This window comes from Psammomys obesus, unplaced genomic scaffold (genome assembly GCF_907164565.1).
Source record: "Psammomys obesus unplaced genomic scaffold, mPsaObe1.curated_primary_1811, whole genome shotgun sequence".
NCBI lineage: Eukaryota > Metazoa > Chordata > Mammalia > Rodentia > Muridae > Psammomys > Psammomys obesus.
Window position 1 is genome coordinate 15,448,284 of NW_026592890.1, and position 23,044 is coordinate 15,471,327.

At 36.5% G+C, this 23,044-nt stretch overlaps 1 protein-coding gene across 1 annotated transcript in view; it reads right to left on the reverse strand.

The window, feature by feature from the left end:
• The window catches only part of Lnpep (leucyl and cystinyl aminopeptidase), an 87,019-nt gene that overhangs the window by 11,819 nt on the left and 52,156 nt on the right, over nucleotides 1–23,044 (reverse strand). The window contains exons 7-14 of the mRNA XM_055615972.1: nucleotides 22,160–22,273; nucleotides 19,779–19,910; nucleotides 14,067–14,198; nucleotides 12,271–12,431; nucleotides 11,972–12,060; nucleotides 6,424–6,607; nucleotides 3,982–4,138; nucleotides 1,273–1,457 (exon numbers count right to left, since the gene is read on the reverse strand). Of these exons, the coding sequence (XP_055471947.1) occupies nucleotides 1,273–1,457; nucleotides 3,982–4,138; nucleotides 6,424–6,607; nucleotides 11,972–12,060; nucleotides 12,271–12,431; nucleotides 14,067–14,198; nucleotides 19,779–19,910; nucleotides 22,160–22,273 (1,154 nt within the window). The remainder of the gene's footprint in view (nucleotides 1–1,272; nucleotides 1,458–3,981; nucleotides 4,139–6,423; nucleotides 6,608–11,971; nucleotides 12,061–12,270; nucleotides 12,432–14,066; nucleotides 14,199–19,778; nucleotides 19,911–22,159; nucleotides 22,274–23,044) is intronic.

Sequence of the window (23,044 nt, forward strand, 5' to 3'; positions counted from 1 at the left end):
TCTTAGATCTAGGAAATATTTCAGACCATTATTCAAATTACCCATTTCAACTTTGCAAATGAAATTTTAATCATTGTTCCAAAATTCTCAATAAGGAGACTGGAAAGAATTCTACATTCAGTAGCATGTCTTCTAACTACACACTGCACCAGTCATTTCACTTCTAAATTAAAGGAGACATCTCTCATAACCTGAGAATTATCTCCTATCAAAAACTCAGAAAATTGGGGTCATGGAGATAGCTCCATCATTTAAAGTACTCACCATATAAGCCGGAGGACCTGAGCTCAGCTACTACCCAGCTAGTACCCATGAGTACAACAACAGAGCTGAGATTGGGAGGATGCACTGTGATTCCAATGCTGGGGAAATGGGGATAGCTGAGCAGAAGTCGGTGGCAGAACATGTGTCTAACAAGCATGGGACCCTGGGTTAGATGCTCAGCACCATAGGGGGAAAAGTTTTAAATACAAAGAAAGCAGAAAAGGAGGCCACGTATGGAAGTGCTTATTTTAATGTCAGCATTCAGGAGGCAGAGGTAGGCTAAGAAGGGCTACACAGTTAGACCCTATCTCAAAACCAAACCCACCAAATATAACCAGAAAACACACGTTGGCAAGGATATAGAAAAACTGGAATGTTTCTACTCTGTTGGTGAAAACATAAAATTACACAATTACTATGGGAAACTACGATGGGAAATATCATTGAAGTTCCTCAAAAATTAAAAATGGAATGCTAGGGGAAATTGTTCAATCAGTAAAGAGCTTGCCAAGCAAGCATGAGTACTTGAGTCTGATCTCCAGAACCCACATAATAAAGTCAAGTGCAGAAACAGACAGATCCCAGGGGCTCTCTAGGGATCTAACCAAGGCTATTCAGTGAACACCAGGCCAGTGGAGGCCACTGTCTCAAAAAAAGTGTTATAAGGATTGACATCAGAGATGGTTTTCTGGCCTCCACACACATGTGTACTCACACAAATACATACATAGATATATGTATATGATAAAACAAAACAAATAATAAATTCTCTATGATTCAGCAATACCACTTTTGGATATATACCAAAAGAATTCAAATCAGGTTTGCAAGAGTTAAAAACTGTATGCTTAAATTCATGGCAGTAATATTTACAATGGGCAAGAAGTAGAAGCAATTCAAAGGTCATAAAAAATGTATTAAATAGGGCATGTGCATACAGGGGGATATCATTCCTTCCTTCTTTAGGAAGTAATAAATGGAAACCATTCAAATAGATGTGCACTTCACCTCTGAGTTCCATTGGATGCCATCCAATTATCAAACAGCTTTGTAGCCATAGAGGTACAGTTCTCTAGGCTGTGGGCACAGGCAAATTCCAGTAAGGCTGACCGAAGCTCTCGCATGGATGGCATGCCCTCGTCAGTCCAAGTCTGCTGCTGGATTTGGTTCTGGAGCAATTTATATACTCTGGTCTACAAAGATGAAAATTTAAGGTACTTATCAGAAGCAAAGAAACAATGTGTGGAATCACATTGAGAGACACAGAAGCAACAGTGGAAACGGCACTTTGAAGCAGAGAAAGCCTGACACTTGAAGAAGCTTACTCTAAGCCCTAAGCACTCATACCCTAAAATCAGAGACCATGGTTTTGCTAGCCTCCTACACCAAATGATTGAGAAAGAATCTCAAAATATTTTATGTATATTTGAAAGTATGATAAACATTTTACTACGATCATTCTATTTTCATAAAAATCTTGTTGTTGTAAATATGACTATTTAAATAAGTGATTCAGGTTTTGTCTTCAATATTGTGTATATTAACAGCAGGTGCCTCCACTTGTCTTTTCCTCTTATGGAATGAAATATACTTCTCATATGGTTTCTAGATTAACCTTTTAAAGTTAAGGTAATTAAACAACTACCACTAATTTCATAAGGAATGGCAGGCAAAAAGAGGAAGAGAATAAAGAGATCTGTCATATTAGCTACCAATACTATATATGCAATAAAATACAGCAACAATGACAAAATTACTTTAAAAATAAAACAGAAAAAAAATACTGACACTTTGCTACATCTTACATTTCGATTTACTGCTTTAATTTTACAGCAATACACTCAGGAAGGTTCTTTCCTAAGTTAATGTCATTTCTTAAAAGAGAACTGTCAGCTTTATTGCAAAGGCTTATCCCACCAATGCTTCATATGAAGGAGAATGACAGATTTTTAAGTTATGAAACAGGAATATGACTAAAACCAGTCATTAACTTCAGATGTGAACAATTTAACATAATTCAAATGTCCCCTCCAGACCTTTCCGACCAAACCAAAGCAAAGTCCACAAAATACTGTATGCATCATATACTGTTTTTAAGACAGAATGACAAATTAATAAAAAGTGTTCTGGTTATAACAACGTAAATATTAATCAGACACCAATATTAAACACCAATACATTTGAATACTGAATTCAAGGGCTTGGAAATGTCTGCCATCCCACTTCCTAACTACAAAATGGTTTCACAATTTGATAGTTTTGAGGCAATCAAAATCCCCGAAGACTAAAACAGGAATTTTAATGTTTTTCCTCTTTATGAATTAAAGCCCGATTACTATTTAAAAATTTAAGGAGTTACAGCACTAAAAGAGTCCAAGTCTTAGAAATAGACATTAAGTTTCCCATCCTTGCCCTTTAGTCGTCAATCTCATGGATCTTACGCTATATTATGTCTCAAACAAACACCTGCAGCCACCAATGGTGAAGATGCAACAGGAGAGAGGTTACTTGAACACCAAAGGAAAATACTACAAAGACCCAATCTACTATTTTAACAAAGGGATAGCTTGAGCTACTCACCAAGTGTCTCCTAAGAGTAATCTTAAATAGAGTAGAGAAAGGAACACAGAAGAAGGGCTTCTACCACCATGAAACTAACTAGCCATACAGTTGGAATAGGCAGATGGTCTGGCTCCCTTTAGGCTATTTTTTAAACCCTTCAAATCAGTGTCCTTCAAAAGTGGTAAAAATGAGTGATGTGCACTAGTCTTGTCTGTTACTACCCATACCACATAATACTGTACCTTCTCCCAATTTCTATAACCTTAATTGGGACCAGTGTCTCCGGAGATATAATCAAGTAAAAATGAAGCTAAACAGGGTTACTATGGGCTCTAACCTAAGGGTTGGTACATCTATGACAACTGGTACATCTGGGTACAGAAACACAATACAGTACTTTGTGAACAGAGACAGGACGGGAGTGACAGGGTTTAAGGAAGGAATGCCAAGGATTGGCAGTATTCAGTTTAAGCTAAAGGAAAGGCAGGTAGATTATCCTTTACAAAATACTCTACCCTGCCAGCCCCTTGACTTTAGCCTTCTCCTTGTCCAGAGGCATAATACATAAATCTCTGCTCTCTTTGTACACTACAACTGTAATAATACAGTAAGAGCATCCTAGGTAACTATTATGCTACCTTAGTTAGTCTTGAAGTGTCAAAAGTAGCAGTTGTTGTGATTAGGTGACTAGTTTTAAGAAAGTGGCTTCTTTAGAGCTTGTACAGTCACTGCCACCTATTACCCAGGGGAGCGTAGGCAGCAACAATTCCTACGTAGGACATTTTCAGTACATACGTGCTGCATTTTATAATGACCACTAGCAAATTAATAGGCTATCTACATTCTAAAAGACCCTATTTTAACGTTGTGTAAAACAAAAGAGGGTTCCCAGAGACATTTTCTTTTTAGATGGCTCCATTTGACAGCATTCAATTGTTTGTGTTTTGATATTCAAACAATACTATTTCATGTAAAAGCTTCAACTCTTCATGATTAGTAATGGCATTTTGATCTGGAGATTTTACAACTAGCAAAGTAAAGAAACTGGAAGTTAACTGATTTTTTTTTTTTTTTTTAAATAATGTTAAGAGCTGAACAGAATAGTAAATACCAGTATTAAAGGTAGGCTACAAGAGAAACTGAAGAGAGACTTACCACCAATCTTGAGGCCAGGTCCATGTGTCCCAGTTTTTCCAGGAGGTTATAGATGAGGCCTGTCTGGTACAGGGCTTCAGCAATAGGTGCAGTATGGGTCTCATTTTTAAGATAGTCAATCAAATTAAATGCCATCCTAAGAGACACTTTGCCAAGGCTGAAGAATAAATGAATAGGAAGTATAAATCTACTGAGGGAAACTTTACAGTGAGTTGGTAAGTTCTGCAGACAAGAAACTTAAGTTTACAGTAGCGCCAGGCAAAATTAGACTCAATTAATTATATTTAACTAGCTCCTAGGTAAAGATGCATTTTAATTGAAAGATATACAACAGTTCAGTTTTGGATCCAGAAGTCATCTATTATTTGCCACTGACTAAGTAAAAGCATCACACTGTCTTGGAAAAAACAACTGCTATTAATTTTATTTACTAATTACTTCTATTTACCACATGATTAGGAGGGACATAATCACTATCTGAGCCAGTATCTGATTTAGAGTACCTGAATCAGAAAACAGACAAATCAAGCACCTGTTATGCGAGGAGGCGGTGGTGCACACTTTAATCCCAGCACTCGGGAGGCAGAGGCAGGTGGAGTGAGTTCTAGGACAGCAAGGGCTACACAGTGAAACCGTATCTCAAAACACAAAACAAACAAACAAACAAACAGAAAACGGACAAATCTTTTTTTTCTGTAAAAACAATCAGTCTGCCAAATTTGTTAATACAAGGTCTATTGTGAGTTTACAGTGAATGCCCTTTAAAAACTAAGCAGTTAGGTTGGGTAGGGTATTACATGCACTTAATTCTAATACCCAAGAGGAAGAGAGGTGGATCTCTGTGAGTTTGAAGCCAGCATGGTCCAGTTCCTGGCCAGCCAGCCAAGGCTAAAACACACACACACACACACCATAGCAGTTTGTAGAAGTCATAACACTAATGGTTCAAAGGTCATAACAAGGCTACTTTGTAAAAGGAACTTTTATTCTCCCACTTCAGTTGTTGTCTTGGAGGATACAGCTTTCTTCTGCTAACTTAGGCCTAGTCCTAGAAGCTTCTAGACTCTCTACAATCTAACCTGGGCCTCAAGGTCTTCAGCCTCTGAGACTTACTGCTTAATAAGCTCATCCTATCTTGTTCTTTCTGAGCTCTGGCCTGGGCTGGTTCAGTTGTTCTCACTCAAATTCCTCTCCCCGCTGACTTATTCAATTTGGCTTTTCTCTCAGCTCCTGAGTTGCTCTGCTTGGCCTCAAACTAAGTCCAGCTCCTTCTCATTCTCTGCTGATTTGGTCTTCATCTGAGTTCTCTCTCAGCAACCTGTCTCTTTATTACTGTTTTGGTAAAACTGCCTCCTCTCTCTCTCTCTCTCTCTCTCTCTCTCTCTCTCTCTCTCTGTATTGCCCCTTAAGTAGCTTCTCTTTCCTCTCTTTTCACAAGAGTTCACCATATTCCATTATGTCAAGTCTTTCTCTGATTTATCACCTTTTCATTTAGACATCACTTTCAAACATGGGTGCTTTCTTCTACAAACTAACTTTACCTTCATTGTTCAGGATTAAAGGTGTGTGCCACCTTGCCTGGATCTATGCTTTTCTTTACATAGAACTGGCTCTATACCAGGCTGGCCTTGAACTCAGATATGCTTGCCTCTGTCTCCTGGATTAAATGCATGTTTGTTTCCAGCCAGATCACACAGACCTAGAAGATCTTTGGAGGTGATCTCTTGCCAGCCAGATCACACAGACTTAGAAAGTCTTTGGAGGTGATCTTTTGCCAGAACAGCCATGTTCTGAATTAAAATTCCCCTACACAAGTCAAACACAAGTCAAAATTGAAAAATAATGATAAGTATTCATTGTGTTTCTAGGAGTAGAATCAATCTAAATTTGTAAACTATTCAGAAGATACTTTTATGAAAGATCATTGCCTCTCTTGGCCTTGGGCTTCTATAATGTATGTGGTGGTTGGGGAGGCAAACCATGTACATATAAAAGAGGCTCTGGGCACTAGAGATGATAGTCAACTAAGCTTTAGGCAGAAGCCAATTGCTTCATGAAGAGAATTCTTTCATGAAATAATGTGAAGCTTGAATTCCTACAACATTTTTACTGAACAAAGTATGTAACCTGCCTGTTGGTATCTACACTTGAACTAGCAGTTGATCCTGCTGTTTTTTGTTAATTATTTAATATGCTCATAGCTGATGTCTCTAATACATTATAAGCTCTCTAAAAGCAGTGACCATGTCTTACATTTTCCAAAGTTTTAATACATTATAAACTCTCTGAAAGCAATGAACATGTCTTACATTTTCTGAAGTTTCTAAGACTGTACCTAACAGCCAATATATACTTGTTCTTTCAAACTGTTTTCTGAATTTTTCTTTACCACAATAGCATTTTTAAAAATGACAATAACAATATAAACTGAGCATACTCTACCCTGCAAGTTCAAAGATGTTATTGATGAGGTTGGCTCGGTCTTTGTCACTTAAAACATATGGATTTCTTTTTAACTGATTGATTAGAGCTGTCCAGTCGTCATCAGCATAGTGAACAATATAATAGCCAGTCATGTTTGTATTGACTTTGACCCACTGCACTGGTTCTGGGAGACTGATGATATCTAAAAGAGAGGAAAAATTAAAATACCGAGAGAGAAGACAATAGGGGACTTTAGTTTTTTCAAAGTTAACAAGGTATGTTTTCATATCTATGATTCTTTTAAGAAACTAAATACTTGTGTGCTGGTACAGTAAGTGTCACATTAATGAAGGCTGCTACTCACTCATTTAAACATTACTTATTCATCATACATTATTAGCTCTAGGACAAGCACTGTAAGACAAACAACAAACAAGGTAGAGAGTCCTGTTTTTATGGGCTAATAAACGCACCCAGATATAACATTACATAAGTGTCATTGGTGGAAAAATAAAACACAACATTCCATGAAAGCACACAGAAATATTTCACTCTGAAGGGCAGTCTGGAGAGGCTTTATAAAAGAAAATATGTCTAAGATGTCATTCTTTTAAGTGACTTCAGAATACACATGCCTTAAGAAATTATGTATGGTGTGTGTATATGTGGGGAAGGAATGGTGTGCAGAATGGAGCAGCAACTAAAATATGTCCCATCTCAAAATCTGTCTTTTATTATACTCGTAAAGAAAGAAAACAAAGTTATTTAGAAAATAATTCACAGTTATTAGAATAAACATTAGGAAAAGCTTAAGGTTTTGCTAGGCATAAGATAAGAAATAGTCAAATTAAAATAATAGAATAATGAAAGTATTTTGTAACCCATACATGTATGTGTGCACGTATGCATGTCTGTGAACATGCGCACAGTGTATATGTGTTGAGAGAATTGTTAGAAATGCCTATGGATTTGTTTTTTGTGGGGTGAGAGAATGTACAAACAACAAGAAACTGACTATTGATATTTTCAACATGCTTAAAATTACTAATAAAAATGTTCTTAAAAGTTGACAGTAAGGATGTAGGCACGGATGTAGGCACAGCAGAAAAGTCATTCTTGGAAAGACCTTGAGGTGAAGATTTCCTAGAATACAAGTTTTATGTGCTGATCCTTCACTGCTAACTTCTCAGGTGATACAGTGAGGTACCTCGCAGATAACAAACCCTTATCAAATGAATGAATAAATAATGACTAATGTTGTAACAAATACTTTCAAATCAGATTAAAATCTGAGTGATATTTATCTTCTGATCTTAAAGTAAAAGCATACTTTTTATTCATAAAAAAGAAAAAAAACCTAATCTAAACCCAATGATACCACAGCAGAGTGTATTTATTGCCATGCTTTTCCTGTACTTGTTTATCTGCCTGTACTATTTCCTACAGTATTGATGACTTTCATGCTGATGCCTTTAAGGCTTCACCACCCACTGTCTTTATATGCACTGTTAAATATCCAACTTTTCACTTCAGGACTTGCCCCACTTTAGCTAACTCTTGTTTTGAAATATCATTTTAAAAATTTTGCTATCATTATACTTATATAATGGATTATTTGTATACAAATTGCTTTAGAAACACATTCTAAAATGAAAGATATGTTAGTACTTGAAGTTAGACTTACTGTTTGACAAGTTCAAAAGTACAAATTATTAGAATTTATCTGATTCCTTTTATTATTCTAATTTTGTTGATATTATGAAGATGGAAATGCATCTAATTATGTCTCAATAGAACTATCAGTCTTTTTTATTAAAAGATTCAGTATTAATTTCTGTTATATTCTTGACATAGTAACAGATGGAAAAGATCAGTTAGATGAACTAAATTTCTTTTTTCCAGAGCAGTATGTAGTTTTGTATAGTATTTGTGACAGAAAAAGTTATAGTTCCAGGTTAGGGTCATTGTAAACAGGTTTATAACTGATGAGATCAATTATATCATTAGCTAATCCAAAAAGTACTAATATTCTACATCTGGGTTGGCAAGCACAGTCTTCTACGGAAGAGTTAAAGATAAAATGCTATGAAGAAGTATGATACATCCCTATCTCGACTGACCTAAAAGGGAAAGATAAGCATGATAAGCATTTCACTTGATAGGGTTAGGAAATGGTGTCCTCAAAACAAAATGACAGCCTACAGACTGGGAAAGGATCTTCACCAACCCTATATCTGACAGAGGGCAAAAAAAACCCAGGATATATAAAGAACTCAAGAAGTTAAACAGCAATAAATCAAGCAATCCAATTAAAAAATGGGGTATAGAGCTAAACAGAGAATTCTCAATAGAGGAACATCAAATGGCAGAGAAACACTTAAAGAAATGTTCAGTGTCCTTAGTCGTCAGGGAAATGCAAATCAAAACGACCCTGAGATTTCACCTTACACCCATCAGAATGGCTAAGATGGAAAAACTCAAGTGACAACATATGCTGGAGAGGATGTGGAAAAAGGCAAACCTTCCTCCACTGCCAGTGGGAATATAAACTTGCACAACCACTTTGGAAATCAATCTGGCCCTTTCTCAGACAGTTAGGAATAATGTTTCCTCAAGATCCAGCTATACCACTTCTGATGTTGAGGAATGGATAGAGAAATTGTGGTACATCTACACAATGGAATATTACTCAGCAAAAACAACAACAACAACAACAGTAACAACAAGGAAATCATGAAATTTGTAGGTAAATGATGGGGACTGGAAAAGATCATCCTGAGTGAGGTATTCCAGAAGCAGAAAAACACACAGTATACACACAGGGTATATACTCACTCATAAGTAGATATTAGACATATAATATAGGATAAACATGCTAAAATCTGTACACCTAAGGAAGCTAAACAAGAAGGACAACCCTGGGTAAGATGCTCAATCCCCATTCAGAAAGGTAAAAAGGATTGACATCAGAGGAGGGAGAAAACAGGGAACGGGACAGGAGCCTACCACAGAGGGCCTCTGAAAGGCTCTACCCTGCAGGGTATCAAGGCAGATGCTGAGACTCATAGTCAAACTTTGGGCAGATTACAGGGAACCTTATGAAAGAAATGGGAGATAGTAAGACCTGGAAAGGATAGGAGCTCCACAAGGAGAGCAACAGAGGCAAAAAGTCTGGGCACAGGGGTCTTTTCTGAGACTGATACTCCAGCCAAGGACCACTCATGGAGATGGCCTGGAACCCCTACATAGAGGTAGCCCATGCAGTTCAGTGTCCAAGTGAGTTCCATAGTAATGGGAACAGGGACCATCTCTGACATTAATTCAGTGGCTGGCTCTTTGATCACCTCCCCCTGAAATGGATGCAGCCTTGCCAGGCCACAGAGGAAGACAATGCAGCCACTCCTGCTGAGACCTAGGATCAGAGGGAAGGGGAGGAGGACCTCCTCTATCAGTGGACTGGGGAAGGGGCACAGGTGGGAAAGAGGGAGGGAAGGTGAGATTGGGGAGGAAAGAGGGAGGGAGGTACGGGGGGGATACAAAGTGAATAAATTGTAATTAATAAAAATAAAAATAATTAAAAAATAGCATTTTCATTGATGAGCCCTTTGCCATACTGCATACATGGCCAACTCCAGATAGGAAAGAAAAGGAATACAGCTGAGAGTATATTTCAGATTATTATTGTCCTCAAGTTGCCAACACATGAGCAACACAGCTAACAGCAGAAGGAGAGAGGAAACTTATCATACCAAGAATAGTATGCACTAGGATTCAGGATCTCAAAACCACATGTATATAAAAAAAATTGCTTTATACACAAGGGACTAAGCTGGTTGCTAGCTCAAATGCAGATGAGATGAGACTACTTTTATATGTTTTCAATTTATTATAATTATTAGCAGATTAACAGTTTCATTTTTATAGTCTATTGTATAGTAAAATATTGAGCAATTTAATTTTAAATGGCAACAATCCAGGCAAAGTAATCTAATTGAGATTTTAAAAGCTAATTGTCAAAAAGCTATGAAAATCAACTACTGTTTTATAGATATTCAAGTCCTGAAACAAACAAAGATATGTTTTTACTATAAAATTAAAATATAAAGTCTACTCCAGGGTTTACCAAGGCACACAGTTTAACTACACCTCTTGCAAAAGTCCTTCCTTCTTTGATTCACTTCCATTATTCTTTATCTTATTAAGTAGGAAAAAAGATCAAATAACAGCACATGGAGGTATGCTAATAAATCACTTCCCCTTATTTTTCTTTCTACTTGCTTTTTCTTCCAATGATACATCTTTTAGTTTCATGGAAATATTTCTTGTATGATGATACATTTTTTCAGAAACATAACATTTCCTGTTAGAATTAAATACCTCCTACAGTTAAGGTTTTCAAACTTAAGGTTTGAAAAAAAAAAATAGATAACAGAAAAAGTAGGAAGGGCAAAATAGAAAATTTTAGTATAGTCTAAAAATTGATCCGTTAGACCATTATTAGGCACAACAACAATTAAAAAATAATGTGTTTGGGACTGAAATTAACACATATACACAACTGACCTACCAAACTAAGCCTGGAGCTCTGCAGACTTACGAAACCAGAGGATTCTGATATGGAAGAAGAGGGAGATAGAAAGACTTGGAGAGGAGAGGAACTCCACAAGGAGACCAACAGAACCAAAAAAATCTGGACCTGGGACAGCCTACAGAGACTGATACTCCAACCAAGGACCATGCATGGAGATAACCTACAACTCCTGCATAGAGGTAGCCCATGGTAGCTCAGTGTCCAAGTGGGTTCCCTAGTAATGAATGGGAACAGGTCCTGTCTCTGACAAGAAATCAGTGGCTGGCTCTTTCCTCCCCCTGAGGGGTGGGTTGCAGCCTTGCCAGGCTACAGAGGAAGAGATACAGACAATTATGATGAGACCCGAAAGGTAGGGTCATACAGAAGGGAAGGAGGTCCTCTCCTATCAGAGGACTAGGAAAAGGGGGAGAAAAGGGTGGGTGACTAAGACTGGGAGGAGATGAGGAAGGGGAGCTGCAGGGGGGATACAAAGTGAATAAATTCTAATAAAGAAATATATAAATAAAATTAAATTTAAAAATTAAAACAAAAAGAAACCAGAGGATCCTATAGTGCGATAATGTTGCATGACCTAAAATAAGCCTGAAGTCATCTTCTTTGCTACATTTTGAGAATAGAAAAAATGCAACTAAGTTGAAAGTAATTACTATTGGGGTATCAGGAGCCAAGAAGATTCAACTGTCCTTAGTGTCAAACATTTTCTTATAATAGTAGAGTGTTTTAAAATCTTAACTGGCAGAAATTAAAGCATCACAGCCATAGGGGAACAGAGCTAAACAGAGAATTCTCAACAGAGGAATATCGAATGGCAGAGAAACACTTAAAGAAATGCTCAATGTCTTTAGTCATCTGAGAAATGCAAATCAAAATGACCCTGAGATTCCACCTCATGCCTATCAGATTGGCTAAGATCAAAAATTTTAAACTACATTATTAGTAATTTTTTTATCAGAAAAATATTAACTATAGTCACACCTGATTTCTTGTCCAGTAGTGAGACTGATCGATATTCTGAATAGTTTCTTCCATCAGTGACATAGGATATTGGAATATGCCAAAGGTGGCTGCAAAAGGAAAACACAGGAGGTTAGCTCTCTCCCTAATATTTCAGTTAGTCAGGATTTGGTGGTATGGGACAATAACTGAATGTTTCCAAACTCCTTCCAGAAAGGGAAGACCTCATCAGGTTTCACAAAAATGATGGTATAGAACCTCTAAAATCCTTATAGCTGAAGGTGGGAACAAGACAGGCTGGGAAGAAAGAGAAATGATACCTTTCATCGGAAGCCTGAATTTCTGGTTGCTTGCTTAGAAAAAATCTTTCTTGTTTCAGAAGCAGCTCAGTACCCTTCCTCTGGACGGTCACTAATGGGAATCCTTTCTGTAGGGTCCAAGTTTTCATCATTTTCTTTACATCTAGTGTTTTGTTTGTGACCTATTAAATTAAGAAGAATTAATTTTGCTTAAAGATAAAATCAGTTTAAAAGTTTTAGTTTAATCTGCATGTTACTTTAACTCTTTCCCTAATGTACTTCATGAAGACCACATAGAATTGATCCTAAGGTTAGTTTACATTTTTCACCATGCTAAGAAGCTGCTTAAGCCAACTAGCTTGGAATATAAGTGAGGGTTTCAGCATGAATCCCGCTAAAAAGCAGCATGTGTGTTTCCAGCCGTAGACTTTAACATTAGAATCCATAGAGAATGTAAGTGCACTTTGGGTGACAGCATCTCCTCTTCACTGGATTGAACTGTTGCAACTCAGTTCTGAGAAGCAGCAAATCTACACTCTTCTTTATTCCCCTACTCTGCTTCTTCACTGTCTTTTAAAGACCCATTCTTGGGGGAGAGCTAATATCAGCAGCACTTATAGAAAACTCTGGTCCCTTAACTGAGTCTCTTAAAGAACAATAATAGTAAACTTGTTTTGGGATCATTTCTCACCCCCATCCCCCAAAATACACAAACTTTTTTGTAAAATCTAAGATCTAATGTATCAGGTTATTAGACCCTGTAAAGCTCACTACCCAGAAGACATCTGGTATCAATGACCAAAAAGCGATTTATAATAAATGGTCTCTTTAAAGCAGGAAGATCACGTTTATGATTTAGCCTACTTTTCTGGATACACATACATGTAAATTCAAGCCACCACATCATCAAAAGGCAGGTTCTACTTCAATCATTATATGGCTGTTTAAAGTACAGAAGTATGGAACAATGATTTCCAATTTCACTGAGGTATTAATCTTGTCTTTCTCATGGCTTCCACCTATCTACTTCAGGACCAGAGGCTGGGAAGAAAAGCAAGACACTTTGAGAAGTTGAAAGCAGTAATAAAAAGAAGAGACTATCATATAGTTTGATAATAATGCTGAAAGAACTGAGACTATTAGAAACTAGGTTGAGACGGGGCAGCAGCATTATGTGCAGTGAGTAATGAAGGCAGGCATATGTTCCAAGCAAGTGTCAAGAGTTGTGTAAACAGAAAGCAAAACAGTGATGGCTCTAAACTGGAATGCCAACACATGATTCGAGGAAAAATAATACAGAAGCCAGTGTTAGGTAATAAGAATTAGTTCCTTTTCTCAAACAGGTAGGTCCTACATTCTGGACAAAAAGTTAATACTAGAAAACATCACCACCCACAGTGGGCAATGAAACTCATTCAAAGCAAGGGTTCTTGACCCAGCATCCACAGGACTCTGAAACCATGTGTGATGTTCTGCATGTGGTTTTTCTGAGGCAAATGACAGGAACTTTTATCAGATTCTCAGATATATCTGTGATCTTGCAGAGCACAAAGAACTACCAAACTAGATCAGAATAGCAAACTTAAGAGGTCTATCAGAATTGTGTAGCCAACATATGTGCATAGGCAAGCTGGGTTCATACATGCTCTGAAGAATAGCTTCTATCTAATTACGCTGCTTGTTAGAAAATGGAAGTGTCAATAATCTATCCCTTTTATCTCTTACATATCATTGGTACCATTTATTTATGTGATAGAAATATAAACTGAGGACCTCTTACAGCTTGCAGACAGGACTGAATTATTCAGGTTACTTACCTCATTAAAGCTGTCCCAGAGATCATCGCTTTGAATGGATGCATAGCTGTGATTGTGCAGGTAAAGAATGATAGCATGCTGAAACACATCTTCACTAAGGTAAGTTTTCAGCATCAACAAGAGAGAAGCTCCCTGTTCAAAAAATGAAGAGAAAAAAAACCCAGATTATTACAGAATCAAAAATCTAAGACTGAAAAATATATAATTTCGAAAACGTGATTTCATATATACAACATATATACATATGTATATACATATGTATACATGTATATATGTACATATGTATATACAACATATATACATACTACACATATATACTACATAATTAGTTTTGTATACATAGATATAGACCATATTCAAATACAATTATTTAAAAATATAAATACTGGCAAAGGGAATTAGATTCCTATGCACACAAAATCGGCCATGAGCCATTCTTTGTGTCCTATAAGTGTACTTTGTTGTTTTTGTCAGTATTGAAATGGTTAGCATTTATGTATTTTTAAATAAAAACATATGACAAATTTTCTATGGCATCTCTTCCCCCATCTCTAATGCTTAAAGTGCTAGCTGCACCTATGTACAAACACCAAGGAAGACACAATCAGCAGAACTTTCAAAATCTCTCTGCTGGCAGTAATTACACTGTAATTTTAGTCTCCCATGTTGCTGAAATAGTCAGGATCTTTCTTCTTCTGAACTATACTAATGAATGTACAAGGGAGCAAGCACACACTAAGGGTCCATAACCAGGTTTGCAAGTGTTCGGGCAGTAACAGACTCCCTCATACACACAGCACACTCCAGCTAGAAAACAAATACCTGTTTGGTGTCCTTTCTGACTTGAGAGAGAAATTGAGTTGGTCCATTAGGAACTGATATTATTTTCTACATCTAGGATGTTTATATCTTCTTCTATAGTGAAGGCCAGTTGAGCGAACAATTTCAAAGATGCAAATACAGAAACAATACCTACTACAATACCTAGCAGTAGGCACTAAACACAGTGTTTGAATGAATTTCACTTGTGATAAAAATGTAGCAATATCAAGTCATCAAGATACAAATATACTTAATAGCTTTTATACCCATTTGCATTTTACAATTGTATTTATTCTACATATTTAAGCATTCCTGTTCTCAACAGTTCTTGCTTTTCTCATACATTACCAACTTTCTCTTCTACACTATAATATTTCCATCAATAAAATACAGTTAAACATTCTTAATTATATATGTCTATATACACATGTAGGTATATATGTATTGACTCTCTGCTTTTCCTTAATATCATGTCTCCTCTAGTTATCACACTAGCTATTGCTTCTCATTTGTAGTAAAACTCTTCAGAGTCATCTGCATTTGTTCTCTTCCCATGTTCATTTCAACCACAGAATAACCATTACTCTACTAGCAATGGTCACTGGTGAGTTTCCTGGTGCCAGATAAATCTCAGTTTCTTGCTTGCCTTATCAATAATGCACCAATAGCGGTTAACATGATTGACAACCCACTCCTGCTTGAAAGCTTTATATATCCAGTCTTGAGATAGTGTTCCTGATTTTACCTCTAATTCAGTGCTCTATCCACGGTCTCTTTTACTGAATCTTATCTTCTCAATGACTAAAGCTTGGTGTGCCCTGCCATTTTCTCTTTAACCCCGTGGGCTTCTCTTTTTCTCCACCTGAATTTGCTTTCTAGTTGCTCTCTAGTCTAGCAGCTCTAAGCCTATTTATATAACCAGTTAGATTTTACTTCTGAATTCCAGACTCAAATTCATCTGCCTACTTTGTATCTCTATTTGATTATCTAATGTGCACTTCCTATTTTAAAATTCAGTTTTTTTCTTTGCCCCAATTCTAGTTATCCGGTAGTCTTCTCCATTTTAGCAAATGCCAATCTTAACTTCCAGTTGTTGAGAGAAAAAAATCAATTACATTTCCCTCTTCTCTCTGCCACCCCTCTCTGTGTGTGTATGTAAATGTGAAGGGATAGCTTTCATGATTTGGTGCTCTCCATGTGGATCCCAGGAACAGACCTCAGGTCTAGCTGGGCCCCAGGGAAAGGAAAAACTGTTAATATTGTGTTTGACTCTACTCATACAGTCTATACAGAATTTATTAGTGAATGCTACTAGATATTTTTTTTACAACACTTATCAGGTCCAACCATTATCTCATTACCATCACACTCCATATATGACAACTACCTAATCAGTCGTCCTGACCATGAGCTGTTGCTCAACACGGGGCATAATTTTTAAAACAATTAAACATATCACGATACTTCCCTGACCAAATGTTCTTTTTTTTCACCTAGAATAAAAGGTCCTTATCATATATTACACTTCACAGTGACTTCACTTTATAAGTCTGTTGACATCATCTATTTTCTATTGTTTATTCTATTCCAAATAGCCTGCTCCTAACTTATGCTTGAACATGAAAAGCAATCTGTCATCTTAAGCTGTGTGGGACTTCCTAACATCAGTACCAGGTTTGATGTAGCACTAAAATGGATTCACAAAACTCAACTGATAGGCACACACACAATTATAATCTATTAAAATCAAAAGATTCAAGGTAAAATCAGCTTAGGAGTAGTTATAAAGTCTAAAAAAAGCTGGCCCTCAATTTCCCTGAGTCCTTTCCTAGTAAAGAGGATGTACTTCTTTCCTTTAGCAAGCTGTGCTAATTGTATGGAATACTGTTAGCCAGGGTAACTGTTAAAAAAAGAAATTCAGGATCCAAATTTTGTTTTGCTTTGCCTAGGGGTAAAGACATAGAAGCACCTTCAAGCTTGCAAGTAACCAAATTCTAGAGCTCCCAAAGAATAGAAAACACTGAGCATAAATATATTTTTTATACAGCTTAGGCAGAGTAAGTAATTTTCATCATGAACAATACAGTCAGCCCCAAACCTGATCTGCCCGATGCCAGCCAAGGAATAGCCTTGTAGGTAGACTACCAAAGGATAGTTGTTCTAACACTGTGATATTAACTCTTTTCTGCACACAAAATCTATACTTTAATTCGTTTTGCATAAAATATTTGTCACTGGCAGCCCATACGCTTAATTCTCAAATGGGTTACAAATATTGCCTCTTCACAAGTGGCCTTCCCTGACTATGCAATATCAAATGGCATTTTCTTTGTTATTCTCATTTCTCTTCTTTATTTCATCTAATACAACACTTGTTAATTCTTGTGTATAGCTAATGACTACCTCTAAATTTGAACCATGAAATGGATACCCCAGAGAAACATTCTCCAGTTTGTCTCCTGAAGAATCTCCAGCATCTAGGACAGTAACTGGCATATGGTACTTTCAAAACTGGCTAATGAATGAACCCTCATAAGGCAACCTGTATCAGTGGCTTGGAGACTGTGAAGAACAAATGGAACATATCTGTTAAACATACTTCCACAGGCATTTCTTCTTTCACAAACTACTAGAATTATTCTATTTTACTTGGTGATGTGGGATATTGGTCAAATTTTCAGTTGTAAAATAAGCAGTTACCATATTTTGAAGGGTTAGGCATGCTATTGAAATCTCATGATCAGCAGGCATGAATTCTGATTTTAGATGGATGATTGGTGCCAGAGCTCTGTCATAACACATCTTGAAATAGCAACTTTGTTTACCCTCTGTATAGCAACAGAAACACATTTAAAGTTTTTCCTTATCAACCATTCAAGTATGGGCTTTAACAATCACTATAGTAAATAACTGAATATAGTAGTTTCCTTATCCACAAGGGATAATTTCCAAGATCCCTAGTGGATTCCAGACATCACATAGCACAAAACTTTACATATGCTATGCTCTCACCTATAATAAAATTTAATCAATGGATTAGGTATATAAGGATTAATAATTCCTAATAAGAGAAATAATTATAAACAATACATTGTAATAAGTCTTATGAATGTAGTCCCTTTCAAAATAGTTTACTGTAGTACAGATCAGATCTTAGCAAGAAATGCCTATGATTTTCTTTCCTTGTAAACTTAAGAACTTTGACCTAGTCACTTAAAGGAACCACTTCATACCTTTGCTTTGGCAACTACAGAATTCTTGTGCATTAGGGATCATTAATAAATAACGTAGGAGATACCTGACCACAAGCCTTAACTAAGCCAGTTAATCTGATAATCGATACAGTATTTAGTCATGAACAGATGGGTAGCATATTCATGGATACATCGAAGAAATGGCTGACTCATGGGAGGGGAGGACAGCATGAGCGTTTCCCATTACTCAGAATGACATGTAATTTAAAATTTATGAATTGCTTATTTCTGTACTTTTCCTTTTAGAATTTTTCATTAGATGGTTAGTGATGGTAACTGAAGCTACAGAAAGAAAAACAGCAGAGAAGGAGGATGAGTGTCTATATTTTTAGAGCAAATTAAACTTCTGGTTTCTTGTTAAAAGTACTATTATTTCATCAGGCTTAAATCTGGAAAACATTTTTGCCTTCTTTTGTGTCTTATTCTAAGTCCTTACCAAGGACTAAGTCCTTACCTTTACTAAGTCCTTTAAGTACAAAAACTCACTTTATTTTCAGAGCTATTTTCTTTCCATTGTTATGACCGCTCATTTCAAACATTCTCCACTGCCATGTCTGATTATTAGTGCCAGCTTCTATCTTTAGTCTCTCCCTACTGGATCTACTTTATAAAATGAATGCAATTTAAATTTTCTAAATATTAACTTTAATCAGGTCATCCTTATGTCAAAAAACAAAAACAAAAAACAAAACAAAAAACACCTAGATTTGTTATGGAATTCAGGACCATCTGTAGCCGGGCTCAAGCTTCCTTTCTTACCTTCCTAAACCCTGGCTCCATCTCTGAAGAAAGCCTCAGCCATTAGCACTGCTGGCTCTTTTCTGCAGAGAACACGGGTTCATCCCTGCCCAACCACAGTACCTGTGTGCTTAGAGGTATTTCGGATCTCACCGTCCTCCATTCTCTCTTCAGCGTGCATGCTGTACTACTTCAGCACATACAACCTCTCTTATGCCTCACCATGTATTTACTACCCAATTTTGAGCTTTTTGATAATACAAATTCTATCCTCACATGTTTACTGTATTTTCTTTGCTATCTGACATAGAGATTTACTAATCAAGCAATCTGACAACCAAACACAACAGGCTAATCAGTTCTGACATGACCCCTCTGACATCAAATATTTGAATAACACCAGAACCATGTTCTCTGTTCTCCAGCCTGCTCAGATCTCAACAGAGCTTCTACTTTCCATCCACAAACCAAATGTCTATGCTTCACATCCTCAAGGTTAATTGCCAATTATTAAAATAACTTTTTTGTTTAATTGTTTTGGTGATCTTGATTCTAGAAAATACCTTATCTGAGTAGCACAATAAAAGGCTTTACTCAGGACCTTCTGAGCATATGTTCTAATTGTAGATCAACAAAGAAAACGAAGTTTGAAAGATGAATTCTTACAGGAGCTGCTTCACTGCCTGAATACTAGTCACAGTGACTTAAAGAGAGACAGAGAAACATTCACAAAAGTTAAAACCAAAATGTAAACAGTTTTACATGTTTAAAATTTAAACTTTAAAAGGATACTCAAAGGCAATACTTATTCAATCTTTAATATGACTCAGGCTGTTTGCTGATGTACAAAATGTGTTTGAAGTCTATTAAAAGTGCATTTCTTTGTGCACAGTAATACCTTAAAATAAGAGAGAGAATCAAACATCTCTTCTATTTGTTCTGAAGACTGAACAGATGATGATATTGGATGAGATGAATTCAAGGAATCTTTCCTCATGGTTTTAAACCGAGCATCTAAGAAGTCTTCATACTAGCAAAAAACAAAGCAGCAGGAAGTCATAACCAGCACAAAGGCAATCTAGCATTTACACAAATTACACAAACTGATACAGAATGAAAAGACCTGGACTTACTAAAGTTTAGCGTATAAACAAATGAAAATACAGTGTATGCATATTCCTTAAATTTAAAACTGCACTTATAATTGAGGGATGTGAGAATCAGCATTTCTGAAAGAGCATAACTGTAAAATTAAGAATCTATGACTATCAAAAGCAAATTCCAAATATTAATATCCAAGATAAACATGCAATACCAGTTAAAGTTTATTTTTACAATAAAAGTTGAAACTTAGGGCAGAAACGTGGTCCTTTCCTTGATTTTCTATTAAAACATATACAATTCCTAGTTAAGGTTATTTTCAATAAAGTACAACTCTTGGTCTGAAAGAATTGAGAGCTCAGCTAAGCGTGCCCCAAGAGTGTCTATCAGAATTTTAAGTATTCTGGGCACCCCCAAGTGGTAAAACTGTGTATTTCACTGCGTAGTTAAAAAGCACACATGATTTAAACTACCTACTTAGTATCTGAACTAAAAATTACTTGCAGTTGTCATCAAGCCCTATGTGCAGAAATGTCAGACTGGAAACTCTCAAGAGTACTTTCTGCAGTCCATGACTAATGCGTGGAGGTAGTCTACTAGCAAGTCAGATTTTTAGGGTTGAAAACATTTCTGTGTGGGAGGTTTTCCTATAGTTTGAGGGACCCATGTTTCCGGTTTCCCCTCAGGTGCCCAATAATACTTGCATTATTTCAGCAATAACTGTCAAAAATGGCCTACTATGTCTAAGCAGCCTTGGGTACAGGAAATATCTCCAAACTCTAATGACATACTCATAGCACAATGCCTTCTTTTTTCTTTTTTAAAATATTTATTTATTTTTTAATTAATCACAGTTTATTCACTTTGTAACCCAACTGTAGCCCCCTCTCTCGTCCCCTTCCAATCCCACCCTCCTTCCCTCTTCTCCTCCCATGCCCCTCCTGAAGTCCACTGATAGGGAAAATCTTTCTCCCTTCCCTCTGACCCTAGCCTATCAGGTCTCATCAGGACTGGCCTCATTGTCTTCCTCTGTGGCCTGGTAAGGCTGCACCCACTTCAGGGGGAGGTGATCAAAGAGCCTGCCACTGAGTTCATGTCAGAGACATTCCCTGTTCCCCTTATGAGGGAACCACTCAGAGACTGAGCTGCCAAGGCCCGCACAATGCCTTTCTATAACAAGTATTCAAGTCTTTGAAATAAACGTGTGGTTTGTACATAGCAAGGTCAATTTACTTATTTGTTTGTTTATTTAAGCAGCTTATATGTTATTTAAAAATATACTCAATAACAATATAAAAAGCAATATTGAAGTCAGTCTTCATTTGATTTCTCTTTAAACAAAGGGTTTTCAAATTATTCTTTTAGATTTATTTTTTTATTATTTATGTGTGTGGGTGTTTTGCTTTCACATGCATCTATCTGTACCCCACAGGTGCTACTAGTGGGTGCTGGGAAATGAACCAGGGTCCTTTGCAACAAGTTTTCTTTTTTTTTTTTTTTTTTAAGATTTATTTATTATGTATACAATATTCTGTCTGCATGTACACCTGCAGTCCAGAAGAGGGCACCAGATCTTATTAGAGATGGTCGTGAGCCACCATGTGGTTGCTGGGAATTGAACTCAGGACCTTTGGAAGAACAGCCAGTGCTCTTAACCTCTGAGCCATCTCTCCAGCCCGCAACAAGTTTTCTTAATCACTGAGCCAACTCTTCAGCCCCTAAGTTATTTTTTTATGGCTTCTCTGTGTAGCCCAGCTGTCCTGGAACTCACACTGTAGACCAGGCTGGTCTCGAACTCACAGAGCCCCCTGCCTCTGGCTTCTGAGTGCTGGGATTAAAGGCAAGCACCACCATGGCCAGCTAAGTTATTTAAAAAAAACAAAACAAAACAAAACAAAATTTCCAGCTTATCTATATTTTCAAAAGGACCCTATCTATTAAAAATAAAATGTAGCAGTTAAAATATTCATCCTGAATTAAAAAATATAATCATTTCAATGTTTAATGAAATATATCAATGAGCAAAAGTGAGATTTTCACTGTCAAATTTCCAGAACTCCAGTTTTTACTATACCTTTAAAAAAATTTCATTACCTCAAGTGCACAGAAAATACATGGTAAATATAACTTTTAATCTGGTTATTTCCTCTTTATAGGACAAAAAAACTTAGTACTTACACTATTGAGCTCTTTGAATATTTTTTCCACAGAGAAGTACTCCATGAAAGTGGCAAAGCCTTCATTTAGCCATAGGTCATTCCACCACCGCATTGTAACCAGATTACCAAACCACTGTAAGAGAGACAATTAGTAACCAGCGTGACATGTACATTCTCAGGAATTTCTTAGTTGGATGTACTGTCAGGTTCTTTGAAGATAATCAAATTAAAATATCTTAAACTATACTCAGAGTAATTAAAGACTTATAAAAGTTATACAAAATATACCAAAAAATGAAGGATTTTAAGTTATATGAATTTATTCTAGAAGTAAAATAAAACTTCAATATTTTACCTTAAGTGAATGGGAAAAAAAACAGGAAAGGCTATGAATATATTTATTTACTAAAACATGTATGAAATTTTAACATATGCAATACATCATGATATATAAAGTTGTTAAAGTGAATCTTCTTAGATAATGAAATTATTTGAGCTAGTATCAATTAATAAGATTACTTTCCGTTATATATATAATAACCTATGACAACTAAAGATTTCCCTATGTTTCAGTGTCTGGGTTTCACGTTGCTCTATTACCTCATTTCAAGACACATGGATTCACCTCAGAATTCAAGTAGCATTCCTATAAAAACCTGGAATGAACACAGGCATAAACACACACACACACACACACACACACACACACACACACACACACACACCCCAACACCACAAAGAAAATCAGAGAAATCTTTAAATGCTTCCTTATGTATTTTAGGAAAAGAAAGAAAGAAAAAGGGTAAGAATTCTTTGTAAATAACGTATGGTTAAAATACTCTTGGGTCTGGAGAGATGGCTCAGCAGTTAGCACTTGCCCTGCGACCCTAAGGACCTGAATTTG